Genomic DNA, 25662 nt, shown 5'->3' with positions numbered 1-25662 from the left:
CGTGACACTCACCCTTTATATATTTATAAACATTAATGAGGTCACCCCTCAGTCTCCTCTTCTCCAAGCTAAAGAGCCCCAGCTCCCTCAGCCTTTCCTCATAAGGGAGATGCTCCACTCCCTTCATCATCTTCGTGGCTCTGCGCTGGACTCTCTCCAGCAGTTCCCTGTCCTTCTTGAACTGAGGGACCCAGAACTGGACGCAATATTCCAGATGTGGTCTCATCTCCCTTTCTGTTTTACCAGCCCCGCCGCTGATGTGCCCATCGCTGCAATATGCTGAGAAAAACCGACAGGCCCTAATATTGCACCACGGCTGGCTGGCCAGCCCCCGCTCCGCTGCCAGGAGCGCAGAGGAGGGGGCCGTGGGATGTTTCAGAAGCAGCCCCGCACAGGCAGCACGGAGCACACGGTGACACCCCGGCGTGAGGTGCGCCGGGCTCCGACTGGATCCACCGCCCCGGGTGCCTCTGACCGTGCCCCCGCACTTTGGTGCTGCTTCTCCTGTTCCCCGGCGGCGAATGCCAAAACCTGAGGACGCTGTTGTCATCTTAAAGAGCGCAGGGGAGGGACCGTGTGGAAGGGAGGCGGAGGTGCCGGCTCCCCGGGAAGAGGCGGGCGCCAGCAGCAGCATCTCCCTGTGAGCCGCCGCACCAAGGCGCGCTCCCGGCCGCCCCACTCGCCGCCGCGGCCTCCAGCGCGCCGCCGCTACCTCCCCGGGCAGCGGGGGCTCGCCCGCCCGGCCCAGGCGCCCCCGCCGCCGGCAGCCGGGGCCGCCGCAGGGCCGGGGGAGGCAAACAGGGCCTCACCGTCTCCCGGGAGTCCGGGGAGGGGGTGGGTGCCGCGGCTGCGCCGGAGCTGCCCGCCTCCGCGCTCGGTGGCGGCTGCCGCAGGCGGCTCCGGCCCCCATCCCCATCCCCATCCCTATCCCCATCCCCAGGCCGGCGGTGCCGGTCCCGGTGCCGCCCCTCGGCCGCGCCCGCCCCCTGGCTGCCTCGGCGGCGCGGCGGCGCGGCAGTGCCGGCGGGGCTATGGCTGCGGAGGAGGTGCTGCAGGGTGCGGACCATTACAAGAGCGAAATCGAGCGGCTGACCCGGGAGCTTTCCGAGACGACCCACGAGAAGATCCAGGCGGCGGAGTATGGGCTGGTGGTGCTGGAGGAGAAGCTCACCCTCAAGCAGCAGTACGACGAGCTGGAGGCGGAGTATGACGGCCTCAAGCAGGAGCTGGAGCAGCTGAAGGAGGTGAGCGAGCCCAGGCTTTTGTGTCTCCCCGCCGCCCCGCTCCGCGCAGGGGTGCGCAGCCCCGCCGGGTGCGAGAAGGTGCGGGGCTGCCCCACTCGTGTCGCTCCCCGTAGCCCCGGACCGGCCCCCTGCAGGTGGGCGAGCAAAGATGCCCGGGCCCTGGAGTGGCTGCGGGGATTCGTGGGGTGGGGAGGAGGGGTTTCCCGGGAGCGAAGAATCGGCCGGGACTGTGGAGCCTAAGGACGCATTTCACAAGATTGCGACCCCTCTGCCATGGGAAATTGCCCTGGAGCCGGGGCCGCGCTCCTGCCCCGGCCGCCGGGAGCCACAACTTCTGGTAACAGGGATTTGCAGCACTGGAGAGAGTGCCTCCTGTCATACCTGCATCGTCCGAGGCTTTTTTTTAGAAAGAGGATATTAAACAGCCCGGAGGATGAGAGCTGAGTAAACCTAGTATGAAAGGACCCGGGATCTATGTAAACAGTTGTCTGCAGTGCGTGAGGAGAGAGACAATTCCTTTGGAAGTTATTTATAGACCTGCTCTATTCTGCCAGTCAGGGGAATTGCTGCCATTAAGGGGGGTGAAGTAGCCGTACAACAGTCTTGAGGTCACCCCCCCGTCAGTGGAAATTAAACTTCTGCGTCATGCGGAAATGATAAAATATTTGCTTGGAGGGGTGGTCTAGGTTTATCTTTCAAAGGTGTTTTTGTAATATCCAAAGTATAAAGTAGGGGAATGCTGCACCTTATCTTTCAGCTTTGCTAAACATGACTCTGAAACATCATCACTCTTCCCATGTTCATCATTAAGGGAAGTAACTTGAGATTGATAACAGTGCACATACATGGGAGCTACAGAAGGGGGGTGTGTGCACACATATGCAGCACTTGTGTTTCTACATTTTATGGTATTTTTATGTTGTCTTAGATTGTAACTAATCACATATTTTGAAAAGAGAAGATAAAGCATCAAACAGATATTCTCCCAAATTTAAAATGTATCTTTTTGTTCTACAAAAATATATTGCTATATATAATGTGCAGAAATTCTATTCAGTTAGAAATCATGAACATATTCCATATGAAGGGAAGCCACTTAAAAACTTAGATTATGTATGAATTTGTTCTTTAGAATACTAAATTATGCACTTCTAGAAGTGTTTTCAATAAAATAAAGGTTTAATTTTACTTAGAGGTGAATGAGTTATGCTACAGTCTTGGTTAAGTGTCCAGGAGAACTGAAAAAGTTATATTTTCAATAAGAAGAATGAAGCTGTTTTGTTCAGAAAAACCTATTGATCTCCTTAAACTTGATGTCTCGCCTCCCCACCCCTGCTGAGCCTATGCAGTAGGCTCAGGACTTTGAAACCAGTAATCACAGGTTGCGGAATAGAGATACAGAATGAATTTGCACTGGCTTGAAGGCCGCACTCTTTGAAATGAACCGGCAGTAATTATGGGGAAAAACTACAATGCGATTTCTGAGGGCTGGGGTGGGAAGAAAGCGATAAACAGAGCTGTAGCTAGCTGTTATCCCATCACAATAATGTACTAAAGACTAACCAGAAACCAGGATGACACATGGGTGCACATGGCCACAGATGGAAGGGATAGTGCAAGGAACTGAGTTGAAATTATTAAACCAGAAGATTAGTTAACATGATTAACTGAGATCAAAGATGAGCTCAAGTTCCCTTCCCGTTTACCTCCCTTTGAAGTCAGTGGGATTGCATGCTCTGCAGCCCAGAATGTCTCCTGTGGGGCCATGCCTTCGTGCTGTGCCAACCACAGCATGGACACTGAGGCCATCCATGAAGAGGATAAATCCTGTAGCTTGCCTGATGACAAGCAAGACTGGAGCCTTTCCAGTCTCCAGTTCAGATTTTTTTTCTTGCTTCTAACACACTGATTCTTACAGCATATCAAGCCCTGCAAAGAAGAATTTGCTCATATCCCTTCCTGTCACTGTTACCTATTTTCTGAGCTTCTCTGTTATCACCTCCAGTATGGCTGTTCCCTGAACGCTGATCAGACTTGTAACTGTGAGACACAAGCAAGTGGCACCTCTGACAACACTGGTGAGGAAGAATTTGGGTAGTTCAAGCAAAGTGTCTTGTGGAGACTGGGGGACATAGATTTTGGGGCTGTAGGTTCTTCCTGAAAGCTCTCGAAGTGGCAGAAGTCCAAATACAGCTTTTTTTTTTTTAAGATTCCCTCCAAAATGTGTGGAGGAGAGTCCTTGTGTGTCATCTCCAGCAGGACCTGCAGAGGATGTCTTGGACGATGACCTGGTGTGGTCTGCATGGCAGGACATCAAAACACCATGACTGACTAATGGGAGCCTGGAAGACTCTCAGTGTGTCAGTGAAGGATCTGTGCTTCTACTCTTCCCTCACTACATCTGCAGCCTCTCCCAGGTCATATTCGGGTATAGAAATTAGGCCTCAGGTTTGCGCCGAAACAAATAATTTATCCATTCATGAGAAATCGTAGGTGCAAGAGTGTGGGCAGGATTACGCTTAGGACTTTTACCTCCCCTTCTGCAGACCTTCACTGAATGGATTTAATTATAGGGGTTGAATTTTATTAAAGCAAGTCTTCTTTTTTTAATTGTTTCATTATTCAATTCCTGTGTTCTGTTGTTAGGAGCTCTTTGTATTTTATTGCTCAGCAAACAGAGTCTTTACTCAGTCATGGCTTAGCAGTCAAGGATCTGAAGTCTTCTCCCACGCTCCTTAGCAATTCAAAACTCCAGTGAACTTCAACAGGACCTTTTCTATATAGATTGCAATAGAGAACTTCAGCTATACGGTAATTTCCATTGCTGGAGAGTGAGGTGGGAAAGTCAAGTCATTATAGGATGTTGAAGTAAAAGCAAATTGCAATACATTACATTAAATATTAATATTTATATACAGGATATATGCTATCCACCATGCAATATGAATTATTTTGGTAAGGTCTGATGTTTCTTGTCCTGTATTCAGAGGTCTCTGCTTTAGCCTAAGATTTAGATGTCTTTTGGCCATGAGATTGATTTACATTACAAAAACTTTGATGTTTTAATCAGTGTCCTGGTTTCTTCCCAATCAGAGCAGTTATTACACACGAAAGCTGTCCAGAGAACACTCAAGACATCTACCAGCTACCAATCTTATGCTTTGCAGAAATGAACTGAATGTCAGGAATGTGCAAAGGTATACTCTGTTGTGTTGACCTTAACAGCTTTCAGTGATATGAGGTGGAGTACTTGTGGTCCTGATGCTAGACAAGATTATAGTGTTAAACAAAACATTAATATTTTTAAACATTCTTCCCCCCCCCGCCCCGCCCAGTCTGTAAATGATGTTTGTGTGCCTCAGTTACGTCTCAAACGTAGTGGAATTTTGGCCCTGTGGTAGAAACCCTATAGTTTTAAATCCCCTGTTCAGGAAGTTACTTTAGAAGATGTGCCTTTTAACCTGCAGTCCATGACAATGCAGCAAATAAGACTCATTGCTATTAGTCGTGGGATTGAAGGGAGCCTGTTTGCATTTTCTTGCTGTGGAAGTGTAGTGACCAGCATATATTATGGAAGCGATTTTCCAGTGGTTTTAGTATTTGTGGTCTTACATGTTCACAATGCATTTCCTACAAGGATAATGCTTGTTGTTAGTTTTCATTCTTTTTATGAAGTGTAAAATGGCTTCATATTGATCTTCTTGCTTGAGCTACCTGCTGTAGCTGTCCCTGCTTGAGCAGGGGGGGCTGGATGAGACAGTCCCAAGAGGTCCCTTCCAACCTCAACCCTTTAATGATCTGTGATTAGCTATTGTGCACTCGTGGCCTGTAATATTTTTAAAGGGGAGAACTATCAGTCATCCTGAGTCATGATAAAATGGGGATGGAAGGCAGCTTCGATATCCAACTCTGCAAGACATTCAGGCCTGGCAATTCCTATGTGGAGATTTCTCTTTGGGAATCAAATAATGAAAATAACAGCTGAATAGAACCTCAAGTCCCTCTCCTTGACTCCCTCTCTGACTGACTGACTTAGGCAATGTCTTACTTGGCTTCTCGGCTTTTATGTATTTCATTCTGTTGAGACAAACTCCTCCCCTGGGCTAGAGCTGACTATTTGATTTCCAGCTTGAAGATGCAATTTGGTGTTTGTGTTACTTTAAGCCAAATTATCCTTGGTAAATTATTGAAACCAGGCTATTGGTGAGCAGGCCTATCCTTGGCAGGTTGAAAACTCTTGTTTACCTCATGGACAGGTTGTATCAATGATTATGAAGTGCTTAGTCAGTTTAGTAATAAGGCTTCCACAAGCAGTTGTTGGTCTGTGACTGAAAAGGCTTTTTGGGGAATAGATCTGAAGCTGTCTCTGGCAGCTTCTTTCCTGTTCTGTTCTCCCCTGCACTAATTTAATGCAGGGGACTTGAGTTCCATCTCCCCTTTCTTCTGGCATGGTGCTACCTCTTCAGCTCCTCTACTGTTCTCCAAAGCCTCTTGCACGCCTGATGCTTGTGTCACCTCTGCCTTTTCCATCTTTGAAGTGTACAGTTTCTGGAACTTCTCTGGACCCAAAAAAGGCAGAAGAGGGGGAGACTCCCCATCCCAAATGCAGCCCTGTTAAATGTGGGTTACTCTACGCAGCTGTCTGCATCACAGGATGCTTAGAAAAGTGTGAAGCTGCTCATAAATCCCAGTGAAATGTTCTGAATTTTTCCCAAAGATGAATGTGTCCCAAATACATAACTAGAAAGCTGTGAACTGATGCCATCTCAGTATATCTTTACACCTCCTTCCAGTGACAGCATCTGTGGGCCTGTGCTGTATGAGGCTGAACATTTTCACTATCTCATCCTGCTCTCAACACTTCGTCCTTGGTGTCTGTTCATGTGTCACTCAGAAAGGCTGCAGTGCCCAGCACCCAGCTCAAAGATGAGGACAGGGCAACGGTGGGTGAGCTGGAGGGACAGTACTCAGACACTCTCTGTAGGGTTGTCTCCTCCAGAGCTCAGCCAACACAACCTCTGTCTCTAGGGCATATGCTGCTAACTGAAGAGTTTTTACCAAGTTCCCTTTCACAGCTGGCTTGGTTAGGAGAAGAGAGCAGAGCAGTATGTGAAGCCGTTACATGCAGAAAGGAGCACGTGGAAGGCAATATAAGAGCATCATTGATCAAGCTATTATGCAGGGGCTTGCACAGCAGTGGGATCCAGAACAGCCCTAAGTGGCATTCATCACTCTGCACCTTACTTATAAGCATAGGTCTGCAGCAAAAGGAGTCTGAAGATGCTCTGAGCAGTTCATTTTGGGAGGTATGCTTACAAGGAATGGCTATTGCAGGCTGGGGACTGACTGGCTGAGGAATGGGTCTGTGGAAGAGGTTGTGGGTATCCTAGAGCAGGAGTGTCAAACTCATGTTCACTGGGGGCCACATCAGCCTCTCAGTTGCCTTTGAAGGGCCATCCTAAAATTACATTCGGCCCTTCAAAGGCAACTGTGAGGCTGATGTGGCCCCCAGTGAACATGAGTCTGACACCCTGTCCTAGAGGACACTGAGCTGAATGTGGGCCAGCAGTGTACCCTGACGTTGAAGAGGATAACAGCATCTCAGACTGTTACTAGCAGAAGCATAGCTGGTAGGGTGAGAGAAGTGATTGTCACTTTCAAATTGGCACTTGTGGGACTCCATCTAGAAAATGACATCCAGTTTCGGGCTCACTCAGTACAAGAAAGACATGGATAAACCAGACTGAGTTCAGCAGAAGACCGCTGAGATGGTCAAGAGCTGAAGCACTTGGTTTGTGAAGACCAAGGGCTGTGGGAGCCGGGCTCAGTGAGTCTGGAAAAGAGGTGGCTGTGGGGTCTCAGCAGCAGCCTGCCCGTATCTACAAGGAGGTTATTGAGATGACAGAGCCAGGCTCTTCACAGTGGTGCATGGTGGGAGGACATGAGACAACTGGCATAAATTGAAACTAGAGGAGTTCAGACTAGATTTAAGAACTGCTTCCCCGTGAGGACAGGCAATGCCACAAGCTGTCCAGAGAGGTTCTGCCATGTCCTTCCATGCTGGTTTTCAAGCCCCAACTGGGTACAAACCTAAGGAACTCGCTCTGAGCTCAGAGCTGACTCTTCTGCAAGCAGGAAGTTGGACTACAGAAAGAGAGAGACAGCAGGGGACCTTGAACAATGCAAGGTCTCTGAGAGTGCCCACTCTGCCCAGTTAAATTCCAGTAGCAGCTTGCTGTGAGTTACCCAATACATAACAGCATGCTGCCTGGAAACACTGACCATTAGCAGAGCCGTAGTCTCACTTCTTACTTGAATTTAATTTCCTCTTGCTTGTCATTAAGACTGCACTGACCTGGGATTACTACGGGTGTAGTTTGATGTGCTCTTCTCTCAGCAAGACAACCCACATCTCCCTTTGTCATCTCTGCCCCTGTTCTTGCTCTCAGTTTTGCAACTCTTTATATATACTGTCACACCAGGGTAGAATAACTGACCTCAGTTAAAAATAACCAAGGAGGAGGTGGATGTGATCTGTAACCCAGATTGGTTACATGATTTGGTTCACAATACATTCCCCTAAACTGTTTTACCTGTATTGCCAAAATTCAGCGCGAGGATATATGTGGAGGAAAGAGGGGGATGGGATGAATTGCTTAAACAGGTACTGATGGTAAGAGATGCTCATCAAATTACGGCGGGATTGCTTCCTCTAAGAGGAAATGAATCCTGTGCATTAGCCTACAGAAAACATAAGCAGCTGAAATCATCTTAGGGGAAATTAGGGCTATTGTTGGAGCTTTGGCAGCGTACAAAGAAAAATGTAGATGAACCTTTTTTTTTTCTCCCCAGGGACCTGTATTGCCAGTTGCTCTCAGTAATTGTGTTGCATCCTTATAAGTCAGTACAGATAAACATGGGATTTTAGTCTTCCTACAATAAACAAACCTTTAACAATGATAGTCAGCTTTAGATACTTGGGGTTCATGCACTCCTAAAATAAATCTAACTGGAGATCTATTTGTTTTCTCCCCACAGTTAAATTATTTTCTTACTTTCAATCTTTCATCTAAGAAATTTGAGAAATCCCTCTCTAATCTGAGGGATTTTGATTGAATCAGTCATCTGGGCTGAACTGCTCTAACTGGAGGTTGCAACTGGATTTATGTCACGCAGAAGTTAATTTTTGTGGCTTTTCTAGAAAATATTGGGTTAGTACCCAATTTAAAATGACTGATTGAAGTTTTAATGGGTAAATCAGGCATTATTATTGTGAAGTACTTCCTGTCTAATATAAAATTAGGTCTCACTGAAGATATTTTAGTATAAAAGTCCACATCTGTTTGGAATTAGGCCTTTTGTAATGGATTAAAAAAAATATTTGCTACCATCTTTTCACCTTCCTTTATGTGAAATATTTTTCCTCCCCTTCTGTACTGCACGGTGGATTTTCTTCCTAAGGGGTGTGCATGGAGTCTCTACGCACAACAGCAGTCAGATTGAACACCTGGCTTTACTGAAACTGCAACTAGGGGCAAAACAATGGTGGAGAAAATAAGATTTGGCATAAAACAGTAATTTGTGAACATTCATCATGGTAAAATGAGGAGCATTCTCAAAGTCAGATGTATAGACTACATTTGCACCTGGGCAATTTTTATATACCTTATGCAGTTGGCAGTTGGAGGAAAATACATGCAAGGACATACATTTTTCTGGCTGTTTTGGGGGCTTCTAGAAAATGAGCTTTCTTCTTGAACAACCTCTCATTTTTTTTCAAATGAGCTTGGTTGTGTTTATTCTTCAGCACCTCATTTTCTCTTCTGTTTTTGCATATGGACAATTGGAATAAAATCCGATTCACAGCTTGTTTTTGCATCTCTCATGGGCTCTGCTACATTGTAGGGCTTTGCTGCAGTTGCCTTTGCTATACATTTCCCTTCTGTACTTGTTTGATACCTGGGCGGGGAGGGGGAGGGGGCACGTAGTGTTTAATTCGATACAATTCTGTACCATACATTTTTTTCTTTGGGATTATTTTAATTGATAATGGCAGAGCATGCATTCATTTCTGCTGAACTGTCACAGATTTGTGGCATGACTTCTATAGTCTTCTTTTCTCATTTCCTCGTGAACTCATCACCACTCTCTTTTATAGGGAAGGAGAAGAGGGTATTTCCCTCATTTAGAGGAATTAATATGGCATGTAGAGACATGAATGTGCCCTTTGTCCCTTTACCCATTGCCTCACTAGCAGCAGATGATTATGAGGAGAAAACAGCAATTTTTCATACTGTGCTGTGAAAGCAGCCCATGAGTACAGACCAGCTACAGATGGAAGTAGTTAGTACTAGTCAGAAGGTGAAAGATGCATCTCAGCAAGGGCAGGTGCCTGAAGCTGAAGTAAGCGGGAAGAAATTAAGCTAGATTGCAGATTAGTGTTTTAATGGGAACTCTGCGGTGGGTAGTATTGAAAATAATTTTGGGACTATCATATTTGTGTTTCTGAACATCTTTCACTATCAAAGTTTAATTAACTTAATAGTTAAAAGGAGCAGGCCACTGGCCTAAATCTGTGGGTTTGGGATAGACCTATTGAAACTATTAACACCATGAGGCTTTCAACTAAGACTGAAATTGGTCTGCTCTCATTTTCTGCATCTCTCTTGTGGTTCCTCCCTCTCTGTCTGCAGCACGTCATTTTCTGCTTCTCATTCTTGTACAGCATTCATCTCCTGTCCGTGGTGGTTTATGTACTTTTTAATCTTCTTTTTTTTTTCAGTCTTTATTGGTGTTGATTTGCTACTCTGTAAGATATGAGCTGATTTTTTTATATTAAAGACCCTTTTTGTCATTGCGTGAGTGTAAGAAATCTGGCCATTCGTGGCAGACTAGACCTGTGCTCTGCTCAGACACTGCAATAACATGAGGGAACCCGAACAATACTTAGAAATGTTGTTTTAACACAGGCTGAAAATGAAACAGCAGAGGATTTGTCAGCTCTGCTTTGTGGCATCCTCACCATTAAAATTACCCTTGGAAAGACAACATTTAAGGCAGCTTTAAAATCAGGTTGACTGAGTGTATGCACAGGAAGAAGACACTTTTCCATAAGGTTTTGCAAAAATCAAAACTTTTTTTGAAAAATTATTGTTTGGTTTCCGAGCTTGTTTATTTATTTAACCTCAGACCAGGAAATAGATGCTCAGTGAAGTTAGATAGTGTTCTCAGTCCTTGCGGTCAGTGCTGGGAGAGGGGCCCGTCACCCACATGGCCGTGTCCTCTCCATCACCCTCTTTCCTCACACCTCATTTGCCTCTGTGCTGCACAGCTGTGTTAAACCCATCTACACAGCAAGTAGTTTCCCAGTGCTAGCAGTAATATTTACAACACTGTGCTTAAACAAGAAGCATAAAAGAAGTCCTCAGTTACCAGAGTTAGTCACTTTCACTTCAATCAATCAACTTCCAGGGAGATTTAAACTTCCTCTTTCCTTCCTGTTCTTTTTTGTCTGTGTTTGTCTGTTTTTAATGTTGTGACCTCTCAGAGCCCACAGATGACACAGGGTTATCAGAAGCAATGCCATGCATTCAGTATGCGCTCTGGGAGGTTTATCTGCATCCAACAGCTTTTCCTTGGTTTCTCCAGTTATTCCAGATGGATTTAAATGTCAGGGAACTGAGAATGAACCATGGAGTGCTGTTTGTCCTCACTGGCTACACGCAAGGAGGGAAGCTGGTAATTGCTAACAGCAGCAGTTTTAACTTCTGGTTTGGATGCTTAGAGAAGGAAAACCAGCTCCTAGTAGTTGTAAAGCTGAGATAGGAAGATGGAAAAGGGTCAGCAAGCCTCTAAGAGCAAAGATAGGAATTTGGGTCAGGCAAAGGGAACAGGTAGCTTGGTGAAACAATCCATTTATAAAAGCTTGGCTGTTGGCCAAACATGAACACAGCATGATTTGGATTTAGTCTTGCTCAGGACTGGAGTCTCTTGTCTACTCACATCCAAAAGGCAAGATGCCGGAGGCCAAATTGCACTGAATCCTGGCGCCATAGTTCCATCAAGGCAGAGCTCTCAGCCTTTTGGCATTTGAGTTTATAGAGAACTAGAACATTTGATATGGGGTTATATGGGGAGTTCACAGTTGGGTTAAACTCTCTGTGTAGCCATAGCCTCTGGTTCTCAATTTGATGGCTAACCCAAGATACTTAACAACTAATTGTTCTACTCAAATCTATGATTTCTCTTATTAGAAATGTGCTCTCAATAGCTTGTAGTTTGTATAATTCATAGTTTTAATAAAGACAAGTGGGGGCATTTTTAGGTGAGTAGGAAAAGTTTTTCTTACACCCTGAATACCTCGCAGGGTTTTTGCAAAGCATGAAAAGGTTGTGCTGTTCTGGGCAATTCCAGATGTCTGCACAGCAATGGCAAACATGCAGAGCTCATCCGAGTTTAGTTGAGGGGAACATTTATATCCATTTTTTGCTTTCTTTGATAACTGTGTGTGATTCCCACCTACAAACAGTTAGGAAAGGTTTTATTTAAGCATCTCCTTGATGAATGCTATCTGTAACAATGTAGGTAGGATTGTGCCTCAGGGTCATTTATAGCAGGTATGATTGAAGACCAATGTTGAGGCCCTGGCTACATGGGTAAGTCAAAGGTAAAACAGGACAATGATTTAATTGTTGAGTCTGTGCCCACCACCTTCTGGCAAACAGCACTATCATCAGGATGTAAATGATAAACTGAGAATTCAAATTTCTTCCCACCAAAGAAGGGAGAACTGGCATAGCTGTAATTACTGGGTTGTAGATATGCAATCTTATTCTTGCAGCTTAATGAATTGTCATAACACAGCTGTGCTCCAGTAACTGATCATGTGCATGCGCTTCGTTAGTTCCAAATGTGTAAGGGCAAAGAAAGAAAAACAAAACTAAACATAAAACCCAGCAGAAACCTGATGAAAGATTTTTCAGCTGACATGTATCTTCCATCTGCAGTAAGCTAAAAATGTACACTAGATCAATTACTAATCCATAAAATCTCAGTCATAAATCTGGCTCCTTGGTGACAAATTTTGAAGTAAAATGTAAGGATATGGTAACAAGGATTCCTTTGTGAAATAAGTGTATGATATATAACTACATAAAGAGAAACAGTAGTTAGATGACATATAATTATGTATACAAATGTGGGAGATAGAGGCATATGATGTATGTCAGGAGTGCAGTACTTTGAGCATTAGGTGAGTTTTTTATTTTTTCTGCCAGTTAAGGGGTGATGGGTTGCCATCTGATAATAACAGAACTTTCCCTTAGCATGCTGTAAGCTCAGCTGTGTAAAAATAGGAACAAATCGAACAACGCAGTTGAGTGATAACATTTTTTTCCAGATGTGCTGAATTTGAAGTTACAATGGTGCTAAATATTCTTAGATGCTTACTATTCCTAAAATAAAATCCATATTAAAGTGACAGAACAGGATTATAAGATTTAGATACCTGGAAATTTGGACTCTGAAGTCTGTATTTTAGTTATAATGGAAAACATTGGATTTGCTTTATTAAGTGGGCCAATCAACCTTGTATTGAAAAACAAGTCTAATGTGGAGGAGCTGAGGGAACTGGGGCTGTTTAGCCTGGAGAAAAGGAGGCTGAGGGGAGACCTTATCACTGTCTACAACTACCTGAAATGAGGTTGTAGCATGGAGGGGATTGGTCTCTTCTCCCAAGTAGCAAGTGATAGGACAAGAGGAAGTGGCCTTAAGTTGCACCAGGGTAGGTTCAGATTGGATATTAGGAAAAAATTCTTCACAGAAAGGGCTGTCAGGCATTGGAACAGGCTGCCCAGGGAAGTGGTGGAGTCACCATCCCTGGAGGGGTTTAAAAGGCGTTTAGACGAGGTTCTTAGGGACTTGGTTTAGTGCCAGAGTTAGGGTATGGTTGGACTTGACAGTCCTGAGGGTCTCTTCCAACTGAAATGATTCTATGAAATCTATATGACTTCTTTTTGCCCACATACTTGGAAAACAGATCACACTGGTCTGAGTGACTGTATGTAGATTTTTGGGATACACATTTAGTCTCCAGGCTTTAAACATTTTTGCTGTAATCTACTTAATACTGTTTCATGATTTGTGATTTCAAGTATTTTCTGTTTTCTTGCTTATGGAGAGAAATTTATTCAAGAACGGAAAATGCAGCGATACCTTGAGTATAGCTTTGGCACTTGGTGTTTTTAAAGTACTTTACTCACTGTTCTTTGGGCTGAGGTTAGAGACATTCAGAGTCACGCCTGTGTTTTATGGCTGTTGAATTTGCTTTTGTAGCAGATTAGGATGATGAGAAGAAAAGAAAAAGGGCATATAAACCTTGTTTGGGTAAAAGTAACATTTTTCCCTGTGTGTAACAGGAAGACTTGCAGTTAAAGACCATGCTGCATACACTTTTGGTTTTTTTTTTCTGTGGAGATCCCTTATTTGCAAGATTTTTCTTGAAATGGAGGCCCTGGTTTCTTTACTGGTGAGAACTCGACTTAGGCACCCACAGCTGAAGCTGGGCTGTGTACCAACAGTCACTGGTCTCTTACTGTTATCCAAGGATCCTGTTGTTAATTAATCCACTCTGAAGGAGGGAGTGTGGAAAAGGGGAACCTGAATTCTGCCCCCAGGCCCTACGGGAGAGACTCTTATCCTGCCGGGTTCCTCAGGTCAGCTGTTCCCTAAGAAAAACTCTCAGGTTGAGAGTGAGAGGCCTCTATTTCAAGTGTTTTATCTCTTTTTTTTTTTTTCAGCAGAAAGTAATCTACTGCTTGAAAAGGAGTCCAAAAATCTGATAAGCAACATTTTTAGGAGCTTGCAATCCAATGCTTTGCACTGCTTGTGGACAAAGGAATTACAGCTTTGCAAGTGAGAGCGTTATGAATAGTCAAGCACCTACCAGTGCACCGAATGGATGTGGGGGAAAAGCTGGAGGGAGTGAGACAGCATGACCTTGGCTGCTGCCAGAGGGATGGGTAATGCATCCAGCCTCGAAGGTCATCGACATTGGTTGGGATCTTCAGCAGCAAGGGCCTACAGTGAAATAAAATCCACTGGCGTGATCACTGATTGTGTGTGTCTGACAGGTGTCACATGAATATAGTAGTAATGAAAACATGCATCAGCATAAACTGGTTTGCAGTTATTAAAAAGTAATTTTGTTAGCAAACAGGTCTAGTTCTTTGTTACCCTGTGAAAGAACAGACTGCTGAAGTGGACACATTCTGAAAAAATCAAATATTGCTTATTTTCATGAGCTGTTGTTTTGCCCACTAAATCTCAGCAGGGTGGGACAGATTGTTATTTATTGCATGACAGTAGTACTTGGGGATTCTGTGATGCCTGGCACAATGAGTTTTAGGCATATAAATAAAAGCTTAGATATTTCCAAGTGGAAATAGACAACCTTGTCAGGGATTTGCTGTTAAGGAATAATAAGAGGAATTTACAGATGAGTAATGGAGGCCTAAGAGCTGTGGTGGGACGGGTTGTTCAGCTATAGTTTCCTAGGAAATCAGTGGCTAAATCACAAAGGAAAATCACATTTTTCCTCTAGTTGAATCATTTATCTTCCAAAAATCCTTCCTTTTTATAAAGCTGGTCAACCAGAAAGCCAAAGCAATCAACTGCCCTGTACTCTCTGACTAGTGTGTGCACTGGTAGTAGCTCCCACTGGTGCCAGTGTGACCAGTAAGGCCATGTAGGAATGGTTTTGCTGGTTGTTTTGCTACTGTAACACAATCAAAACTGAAAGAAGAATGAGGGTGAAAATCTTATGGACACCTCTTTGGTTTCTTAATTCATTATTTGGCAGTGTTTCAGAGGCAAAGCCCTTGTCATTAGAGGCCATCAGTAGCTCCCCGCCTGCATCTCTGTCCCCTTCGCCTTGCCATCCTTTTGTGATCCCTCTCTCACGTACTTTGGTGATCCATGAGCACATGGAAAGTACCTGCGATCCCAGAGCATATTTCTCACCCCTGGCTGTCCTTTCTGCTCTGCCCTCTTGCCCTCTGGAAGCTGACTGTTCTGGGCTGCCATCCCAGTATTTAGAATCATTTCATTTGGAAGAGACCCTCAGGATCATTGAGTCTAACCATTAACCTAACTCCAGCACTAAACCATGTCTCTAAGAACCTTCCTACTCCTTCCCACTTAGCCCTTTCCGAATCATGACTCTGTTGTGACTCAGATTTTCACATCAGCATTTACTAATTTCTACAGCTGGTTGAAATGCTTCATTTTTCTTTGCTCTTTCCCCACATCTAGTTGTTCTGTGCAGGGAGGAAACCAAATTCCAGCCGCCTCGTCCCTCCTCACCCACTGTCTCTGGGTCGCCTCACCCCACAAAGCACCCCTTGTTCCTCTTGCTGCAAGGGGAAAGTTAAATAACACACTTTACTGTTTTCAGCTCCAGCTTGTGGGATGCCCTTTGTAATGAGAGTACGTGGGAAATATTAATTTAATTCTGCAAAGCATGACTTTTGCAGTTCTCCAGGAGCTCAGGCCAGCTAAAATCTCACAGGGTGTGTTGAGCACTAAATCAGGCTTCTTGCAGAGCTGGCAATGGTTAATGTGGAGCTTGTAGAGAGCAAACTCTGTGGGGCAAGGCCTGCCCTTATGCTCCTGTTTGTATTGAATGTAACACAGTGGGCCTCTATTCTTCGCTGGGACAATTAGGTTCTATGGCAATATGAGTAATTAATAATAATAATGGGGCCTCTTCTGTGGATGGGCTGTTAGAAGTAATTTCCTTCTGCCAGTTGCTTCTCTAGAATGTGGTTTTGAACTTCCGAGATCCCGAAAAAGATAATCGAAACACAAGCAGATGTCACAAACCTTTAGCTTTGTTTGTGCAGGCAGTGGTGGAAATTCCCAAAACTAAATTGTCGAATGACTCACTGGTTTCTGCATCTTTTCTTGCAGCATTGAGCTCTCATGCAGTGGACCCTTGTTTGACTGAAGACCCTCTCACTTAAGAGTGTGTTTCAACTGTCGCTGTTTGTAATAAGGGCAAAAGAAGCAAAACCATGCAAAGCAAGCCCCTGAGCCCCGGTTGCTCTGCCCCTGATTCACTTAGAGAGCGCACAGAATTATCTGTGCTGTGCACTGCCAGTGCACTGCCCTCAGGGTGATCTGGCTGCTGCAGCTGCCAGAGGTAGGCTCTTGTTTCCAGATGTGGTGTATGAGATGGTGGTGACTCTGAGAATCCTACCTTCACCCACGCAGCAGCTTGGACCTAAAGGCAGGATAAAGCGTTTGGTGGCTTTGGCACATCACGGTGCTCCACAGCTGTTCTTCATCTCCTTCGCAGGAGGGGCGGCATCTGACCCACAGATGGCCATTTAGATGAGCCTAGGGAGGGGTGGTAGTGCAATGTAAGGAGCAAAGTAACATGGGTCATCTTGTCCATGGGGTTTATCGAGGTCTGAAGGCTCCTTCTGTCCGTCTTCTTCCCTGTGTGTAAGGGAACTGGTGAGGACTTAAGAGAGCCCTTCCACAACCTTCTTTGAAGCCTTTGTCAGAACTCTGCCAGAATGGTATTAATGACTTTAAAATTTAAAGTTAAGTATTCAAAAGATACTTTATTCCCTTTTTTTTGCTAATAATGAAAACCTTATTCCTTCAATTAACACAAAAATGACTTTTCCAGGAATCTGACAGCTGGTGACATGATGGTGAACATGAGGGCAACTGGGAATGTCACATCATAATTCAGGGTTTTAGAGTACTAGGCTCCCAGTAAGCAATGCAAGTGTCCTCAGAATATTGTTGCTGATGAGAAGGATAGTAATTTCTGCTTTTTTTTTTCCAGTCCCTGCTCTATTCTGGTAACCATGGTAATTACACCACAGTTTTGTGGTTTTAACCTGTCCATGACCAAAACCTCTTCTGGCGAGCAGTTTGTTGTTATAAAGATCATGCTGTGGCCTGGAGCCAAAGGCACTCATACTAATAGAGAATGTGATTTTTATCTGTTCTCATAAGGTATGCAGAGCCAGGTACAGCAAGTATTCTTTCTTTTTTTTTTTTTTAATAACAATATTTGGCTTTATGATAACACTTCAAAATATGATCTGAATTCACTGCTGCCTTACCTCTCCTGAAATCACAGAAATATGCTAGCAAAGAATTTGGTCCTTCTTAGTGTTAAGTCACACAGCTGTAATAGTGACTGTCACGGTGATGTTCTCAGAACTATAAGTTGTTTTGATGGGAGGGCTTGGCAGCAGACTGGAAGCACTGGTGACTCAGTGAGCATTGCTCTGCATTCTGAGCCAGAAATGAACGGGTGCCCCAGTGGTGCAGTTTGTAGTTTGAGTTTTATGTTGTTCTTATGAGATGTAAACCCACCTGTTGTCCTAAAATTATTGCATATTACTTTTTCTAAAGAAAGATTAGTATTCTTGCTGCTTTTGTTTTGTAAATTTAACATCAAGATAGCTAACCATGGATGTCTGTTTTCACAGAGCTGGTAGAAGAGATTAATCATCTTTGCAGTCTTTACTCTTCAGTCAAATTTGGTCATAATTAGACAGCAGATCCCAAGTTATTAGAAAAAATGAGAATTTAAGAGCCCATAGGAGACAGGCTAAGACTTGGTGGCTGTTGTTTGCCCTGGATCATTAAATCTAAATTTGTATTACTGAGCTTGGGTCACCTTCCATACTGAAATTCATCCTAATGAGGTTGAAAGCTGAATTCCTTTCTCATTTTCAGGTTTGGGATCTGCTTGCAGAAAGATTTTCTTCTATGATAGTTGTGAGAAAGCTTTTGACTCAGTGCAGTGTGGCATGAAAAGGGCAGCAGTGCAAGTGTCACTTCTACAAACCAGGCAGCTTCTTACACTGGAACAGATAAGAGAAGAATCTGGTCCTCATGGCTAATCTAGAAGTTGTGCCATTTTGCAAATGTTAGCTGAAATATTTAGCTAATATGCTTTAAAACTCCCTCAGAGTGAACAAATGGTCTGACCGCCAAACTTGTAACCCTGACAGAAGAAGAAAACATGGGCACATCAGTCCCCAAGTTAATCACCTGTTTAGTAAGTCACAACACATCTTTCAGAATCTGTTCAGCATACACTGAACTAAGGGACCACCAGAGACATTGTATAGTTAGTCTTTTTCTCTAATACCTATATTGAGTTATTATGAAAATGCTAAAAAAGTCGAATTTTAAGTTGTGCAAGTGAGGGGAGGGGAGCTAAGGAACTTCTGTGTTATGCAGTTGGTGAAAGATTTTTTCACAGGTGATGTCTGAAACCCACTGACTGTAGAAGCAAACAGGGAAAAAATGTGCGCTTCAGAGAACCACTTTACCCTGAAAGGTCTTGAATAGATTACATTCCTTTAGGAGTCTTACATACAGAAGCGAGGCCTTTTAAAGCAACATATTAGGTTAGTTAGCAAAGAAGGATATGGCCCTGGGCAGCCAGCTCTAGGTGGCCCTGCTTGAGCAGGGGCTTGGACCATCTGACCTCCAGAGGTGCCTTCCAGCCTCAACCATTCTGTGAGTCTGAGTCAAGGAGTTCTTAAAACTGGCTTTAAAACTCCAGGGGTACAAGTGAAATCCATGGAGGATCTTTGCTTCTCCATTCACATTCCTTCACTGTGTTCATAAAGATAAAACAGAAAAGCAAAGCACAGATCAGCTTTATAGAAGCAGCGTCTCACCAGGGAAGGCTGCACACTGGATTGTCCCCAGCAGGATTAACTTTAAAAACCTGTGGAGACCTCCTGAACTAACTGGAACTGGAAGACAGGTGTTAGATGAGCCCAGTACATTCAGTTGGTTTTGTTTGTATGTTCTCATTGCTAAAGATTTGTTTAACCACATCTTCGGTGAAGTGTGCTGCGCTAGTTATTTTTCCTCTGAACTTTATCCAGTAGTAAGTGTAATCTAAATATAACACTTCTCCGTATGCAGGCCTGTCATCTCACAGGAACAGACAACATTAAGAGGGTAGATGGATACCTATAGAACAGCAGGATGTGTATGTAACGTGCATCCCGTCCGCTGAGCTGCACAGAGTTGTATTGGCCACTTCTGTGAACAGAGACCTGTAGGGTCTGTGAGCCATGACCTCTGGGAGCAAAGGGAGGGAAAACAGAACGTTGGTTCTCTTTCCCTCAAAAGTGAGCAAAACCAAATTAACAGCAACTCCACTGCCCTCTCTGTCTCTATGTATAGCAATTTATATTGGTATATAAATGTCAGCAAGAGGTGGGATGAGATGGCATCTCGAATGTATAAATCTTACCATTTGCAGTGAGCTCTGCCATATTTGTGATCAGAATAATTTTGGCTGTGATGTAGAAATTAAACTTGCATCTGTAACTGGCTGAAATGAAACAGTTTCTAAATTATGCTTAAACCAATTTAAAATAAATTACAGTATTTCCATTCAGTTCCAGTGGAAGGTGTTTTTTTTCCCAGACATTGTCTCAATTCTGTTTACAAATCTATGTCATTCAAAGTGGGCAGGTTTTTACCTTCTTTGTAACAGATGTACAAAGTCGTCTGAGAAAACATGGGGGGAAGGGTTTCCAGTAGTGGTTCATTTCAAATTAAAAGATTATTACCATCTTCTGCAACAGACTTTTTTGTTGTTGTTTTGGCCATAATTTCCTGATTTTGGCCATAATCACATAAAATATTTCTAAAATATTTATCTTGTCTATAATTATTTTTAGTTACTTGTGAATGAAAGTGAACTGCATTGCAAATTTTTATTTTTTATGATAGTCTTCATAAGATGTGCAGGTGATCGTGCTATGTAATGTATGCAACAGAGGACTAGAAAGCTTCAGAAAAACTGTTGTAGTTTACAGCTGGTAAATTGGATTGCCTTTGTCACCATCAAAAAAAGCTGCATTGTTTCATATTTGCTGAAGTTCTTGTCCAAAATAATCCAATCAGTTATTATAGGCTTTATAATATTGACATTTTAGTAAGGCATTTCTATGTACATATTACATTTCAGCATAGTGCTGGATACCTGTAGTAATCACTCTGGCTTAGAGTAGTCTTGTTCATAATTTATGAATTAGACAAACATTCCCACAAGTTCTGAATGTTGACGTCCTCTGTTATAGGTATACACAGACAGTCATGAAGAAGCTCATTTTTAATTCATATGGTTTCAGTATTGCATGAAGTGACAGTTTTATTGCCAAACATACAATGAGACAATCTGGGGAATATGCCTACATATAAACATGAAATCTGCTGGTGGTTGCTGCTGCATCACTGGATGTCTTACTGGAGGTCAGGTCATTCATGTGCTCTTAATGCTGGGTCCCCCATCTTTTGCATGAAACAGCATCTAAAGAGCCATTGAATTTTGATGGCATTTTTTTCTAGAAAGAGCACCTCAGAGAGGCTGTTTCGATGTATTTGAAGAAAACCAGGATGACCCAGTTTCTCCGCACAATCAGGGTTTACGGGAACAAATTTACGGCAGTCCAAAGAGACCAGGTATTTTCATTGTCCCTGAAATCCCACTATAAGAGCACAGGGATAATTAAGCCTGCGATCAAACACATTATTCCTGCTGTTGTTATACCAGAATAAGGGATTACTGCTTTTACCTATTGATTTTCCCTTCCCCATTCGTCTCTGCCCACTACTGGTTGCCTGATTACTCCTTAATACAGTTCTGGAAAAAGCATGTGAAACAGAAAGTCTACAATCCTTAATCATGGAGTTTTAGAAATATTGTGTGGAAAAGAGAAATGTAGGGGATTCCTTTTTTTATGGGTCTGGCATAGCGACAGGATCAGGTGAGAAATAAAAGAAATTACCTGTAAAGGAGAAGGGAAAGAAGGTAGGTCTCATGGGGTGGGGATGTCCTGTGGTTGCAACCGTGAAGCCACGTGGATCCTGATTAGAAAGTTATAGGTTCCACTATAGGTGGATCCTAAGCAATATTCCAGGAGCTATTTCACACCAGAGCTAATAAATACTGCTTTGATGTGTATGTTTCCAGCACTATGCAAAGTAAAAAGCAGCTGCCTTTGAAGGCTTTAGGCAGTCTGTCTGGTTCAGCTGTGTGTCCCTGAAAGCTAGCACAGCTTGATACAGGCCAGCTGACAGCACAGGAGCTGTGATTAAGGGTGTACTTTGGCTTGGGGTCTGTTATGTTTATTCTGCAGGTTTTTGATGTTCTTGGGAGGTTAAAACAAGTAAATAAACAATCCTGGCATGTTCGCAGTGAAGAAATGTGTCAAACTATCTCCCAGCTGCTTGCTCTGCTTCTTTGCTGGACTTCAGCCTCCTGATACTGAAGTGATACTGCAATGGCAGGGAGTTGCACTCTGGGGTATTGGCTCCTGTTGCAGGTGAAAATGGGTTTACACTAATGCAGTAGGTTGTACATTTTGCTGACCCTTGCAGGGAAGGTTGTTGAGGCTGCCTGTGTTACAGTGCTGGGCTCCTGGGGCTTTTACAAATGTCATGCTCCTTTATTAGTACTGGAGCTGTAAAGACCTATTTGCCTGTAAGACAAAAAGTGGGGGTACCCAAGGAGAGTGGAGGCTGTGGATTTTGCTTGCAGTTGGGTAAGTGCCAGTGTAGTAGGGGTTAGGAGGGTGGGGTGTGTGTGGAGAAGCTTGGGGAGACTTTTTAGGGCTGTGGCTTGTACTATGCTTACCTTGAGAGAAAATTTTTCAGTTTTATCATATGTATTTCTCTGGTTTTGTATTGGTTCCAGTGTGGTCAGAAATACTCCATGTACAAGCTGCAGGTCTGTGGGAGCTACCTAGCTATGAATGGTGATTGTCTTTGCTATGTGTCTTTGTCCTGGCTGTATAAAATGTGCTGCTTCTGCTGATCTGTCCCGAAAAACATCAGAATCTTTTCAGCCTTGTTTAGGTACATAAGGTCCTAAATAATGCTGTTTCTTCAGTTCTACAATTTTAGAAGCTCAGCTGTGGGAATATAACTGAGGTGGTAATTGAGCTTCTGGAATCCTTTTTTTCTGAGGGTGTGTGGGGAGTGGTGAACTCAGTGTGACTTTCATATCTATTGGCAAGTATTGGGAGTGACACTTAGAAAAGTCTTATGTTTTTCTGTTAAATAAGTAGCTCTACCATAAAATTCTAAGCACGGAATCCTAAAATTACTGCTTTTTCTATCCTCTTTTCTGAGAGTAGGAGAGGTCGCAGTGGGAGAGAAAAAGACTTGGTAATTCAGCACAAAACTGAGCCTTTATTTTGGCTGCAGTCTTGGCTGATCCCACGGGTTAACCAAGTGTCAGACACATGGTACAGCTGAGAGACGGAAAGCCTTCCCTGCTTGTTCGCTAATAATTTAGTGACATTTTTGTGTCAGATGGTACAGTAATTTCAACATTCATAGCCCATTCCACAAGACTGTATGAAACTAAATACTTTGATGGATCAGTGTTTCATGTTCCCTTTCCCTTCTGTGTGGTAATTTTTTTTTCTCTTAATCCAATAGATGAGGCTTCTGTATCCCATCAGGTGTTGGATGAGTTGGTCAAAGGGCCTTGAGTTTAATGTGTAGCATTTTGGGTTTAGGGTTATGTATATCTCTTAGGCTGAATGAGGATCTGGATGCAGCTTTTGCAGTTCATCATGGGTGAACTTCAAAGAGATTTCAACTGATGCTTCAGGATGAAGAGTCTGTTACAGCCATAAAACAGTCTTGTTTCTAGGCTTAAACATTGTGGTGGTTTTATTTTTTTTTTATTATTTTATTTTATTTTTTTTATTATGTGTGGCATGATTACATTTGTTTCTGCCTACCTGTATATATTAAATACATGAGGCTTGCCTTAAGGGCAGCATGGGCTGTTAGGGTCATGATGGTTTTCATGAAAGAAAACAGGGGTGAGTGCTTACAAATATTTAGAGCTTTTGCCCAGCTGCAAATGTCTGTACTAGTGGCTCTGATTAAATGGAGAATATGCTGAAAAAACTGTTCTGTAGTCATATCAACACCTATTTTTATTTAAAAAATTAATTCTTGATAAGACATGGTTTTCTTCATAGAAATGATACTACCAGGTTATGGCTTTGTCTCATTTTCCATTAATTAAACCTGTATTTTAGACTAGTCTGTAGCAAAGCTCAAAACTTTACTCCTGTCCTTACTACTTGCCTGCATGCATCAAACTGATAATAAAAACGTAAAGTGAAATTGTTCTTCCGAATTATTGCTTAGATTAAAATGTCATTAGGCACTAGGAAGACCACTAATACTGTGAATTAAATGCAAATTCATCCTGTTTTCATTTTAGTTATAGAAGGTTTTGCTAAATACCATTTAGAATGCAATTTTTTAAATCTCAGATTTGTTTGTATTTCAAGATTGTTTACTGTGTTGTCTATTTTTTCCTGCCTCTCAAAAGGCGAGAGATCATCTGCTCAATGCCAGCTTGTCATTCTTTGAAAATAAAAAAATACATTTGTAGCTTGAAAAGATTCAAAGAACAGAATGTAGAATTATTTTTGTGTGTGTATGTATTGTTGTGAGATTTCTTTTTTTCTATTGAAGCTGTATCCCAAAGCTCAGGGGCTAAAATTTAAGGAGCTCTCCCTGCATGAATGCAGAAATGTACCCTCAAAACCAGCCATGCTGTGACTGTTAACAGAACTGGGTTTAACAGAAAACAATGATTTTCAGGTTTTAGACCTTGTTTCACTTGTCTCTCTTTGGCCTGAGGAAGTTGTCTCATGTGTCCTTTTTCAAATGTGTACTGCCCTGTATCTGTCTTTAAAATTATCTGTAATCATCATACAAGACAAGCTTCTTACAAAGTTTTAAATCACAACTAATTGCTGATGCATGTGCATAATCTGTCCATTTTTCCTGCTGTGTCATTTTAGTCTCTTCTCTTAATTTCTTAATTTCTCTGCCCCCTTTTCCATTTCCTAGGCTTTTATCTCTCAAGTGTTTGGACTGAATTTCTGGAAAACTGCATCATGCACAGCTGTCTAGACTTTCCAAAATATTTCTTTGGCTTGTATTCAGAGACTACTTTAGTGGCAAATAAAATCATGGGATTATTTTAGAAGATAAAATATTTATTCACTAGCTATTTTTGCGTAAGTAAAGGCATATTTAAAGTTTTGCTTTTAGTATCTCAGGTTCTTATAGGAGTTAGTTCTTTAACGTAAGAAATGCTAAGGGGGAGTGGAATTACATGGTGTCTCTTGTTGGATTTTCTTTGGATTGTTGGATCATTAAAAAAAGTCTTATCTAGCTGTTAAGCTGGAAATCTGTGCCGTGGTGATAGCCCATCAGAAAATGAGCTGTCATGTTGCAACATTACCATAGGTTACTGATATGAATTTCCTTAGTAAGGAAGCACTTTGTTCAATTGTGCTCTCCTACACATGTTAAATATTTAAATCTGTCATTGAAAAATAAATTGAAATTGCATGATGGTGAAGTATTATTTTTACTTTAATGAGTAATGCCTTGTAAGGTGAATTCACTACATGCGTTTGGGGGAGATGTTCTGTACACCTCTATGAGGAATCTCATAGTCTTCCTCTCAGTTCTTTCCACAGAACGTTTCTTTGGAGTCGCTCTGGTGCTGTTTGAACACCGTGTCTAACACATCAGCAAGCAGCTCTGACCATTACTTTCTGGCCATTTCCCTTCGCTCTCCAACAGCCCCATGTATCTCTCTTGTCCTTGTTTTGGACCCTGAACCCCCTGGAGCTGGGGGGGGGTTCTCCAAGGAACACCCAGCTCTGTTGGATCCCAGGCATTGACTCAAAGACTAGTAGGTGCGACTGCCATGGAGGTAACTCATAGCAGGGACAAAAGTCCTAGAGTCACTGAAGCCAAAGGCAAATCTCCTCCTGATTTAAGCCAGACTGAGATTACATTTCCAGAATCTGAGTAGCCAATTTGTGCTTTTGTCTTTATTAGTGCTATGTACTGTCATGAAAGTTTGGATTCATCTTTCTGACCTTCTGCCACCCATGTGTGAAGCACTGTAGCCTTTGGGGCTCCCTTCTTATCTAATAGAGGGAGGGGGACAGACAGACTGCAAGAGGTCACTTCTGGAAGTGCCTTCACTGAGAGGAGCTACTGGAGTGTTTAGGTTGGACGACAAACTTCTAGATGACTTGATGTTAGGGAAGGCAAATCCCCATCTAAAGTGCTTACAGATACACTATTCAGAATTGCTCTTGGCTGGATGAACAAATTAATAGATCTGCAGGGTAAAAAGCGCTTATGGTTTGCATAGTGTGATCTCTGGAATAAGCGCTGGAGTATAACACTCCTATTAGCTCTGTGCTGAACCCTGTGTTTTGCATTTGTCTTGTGGGCATCTTCTGAAAAGGCATCCAGTCTGGATGTGAAGACATCAAAAGGCAGGCTCTACCATTTCTTT

The 25662-nt window shown here is 43.0% G+C and overlaps 1 protein-coding gene across 10 annotated transcripts in view; it reads left to right on the top strand.

Annotated features, from left to right (window-relative positions):
- The first annotated feature begins 751 nt into the window (after positions 1–751).
- Positions 752–25662, top strand: part of BICD1 (BICD cargo adaptor 1) — a 182211-nt gene continuing 157300 nt past the window's right edge. For 4 of the 10 annotated variants that reach the window (XM_065857268.2, XM_065857254.2, XM_071817201.1 and 1 more), the window contains exon 1: positions 953–1244. In XM_065857268.2, the coding sequence (XP_065713340.2) occupies positions 1032–1244 (213 nt within the window). In that variant the 5' untranslated portion in view covers positions 953–1031. Of the gene's footprint in view, positions 1245–25662 lie in introns of all 10 variants that reach the window. The other 6 variants (XM_071817215.1, XM_071817217.1, XM_065857271.2 and 3 more) reach the window with 4 other exon arrangements.

This window comes from Patagioenas fasciata, chromosome 1 (assembly GCF_037038585.1).
Source record: "Patagioenas fasciata isolate bPatFas1 chromosome 1, bPatFas1.hap1, whole genome shotgun sequence".
Classification (NCBI taxonomy): Eukaryota; Metazoa; Chordata; class Aves; order Columbiformes; family Columbidae; genus Patagioenas; species Patagioenas fasciata.
The sequence above is the reverse complement of the archived record's forward strand: the minus strand, read 5'-3'. Positions and strand labels throughout refer to the sequence as shown.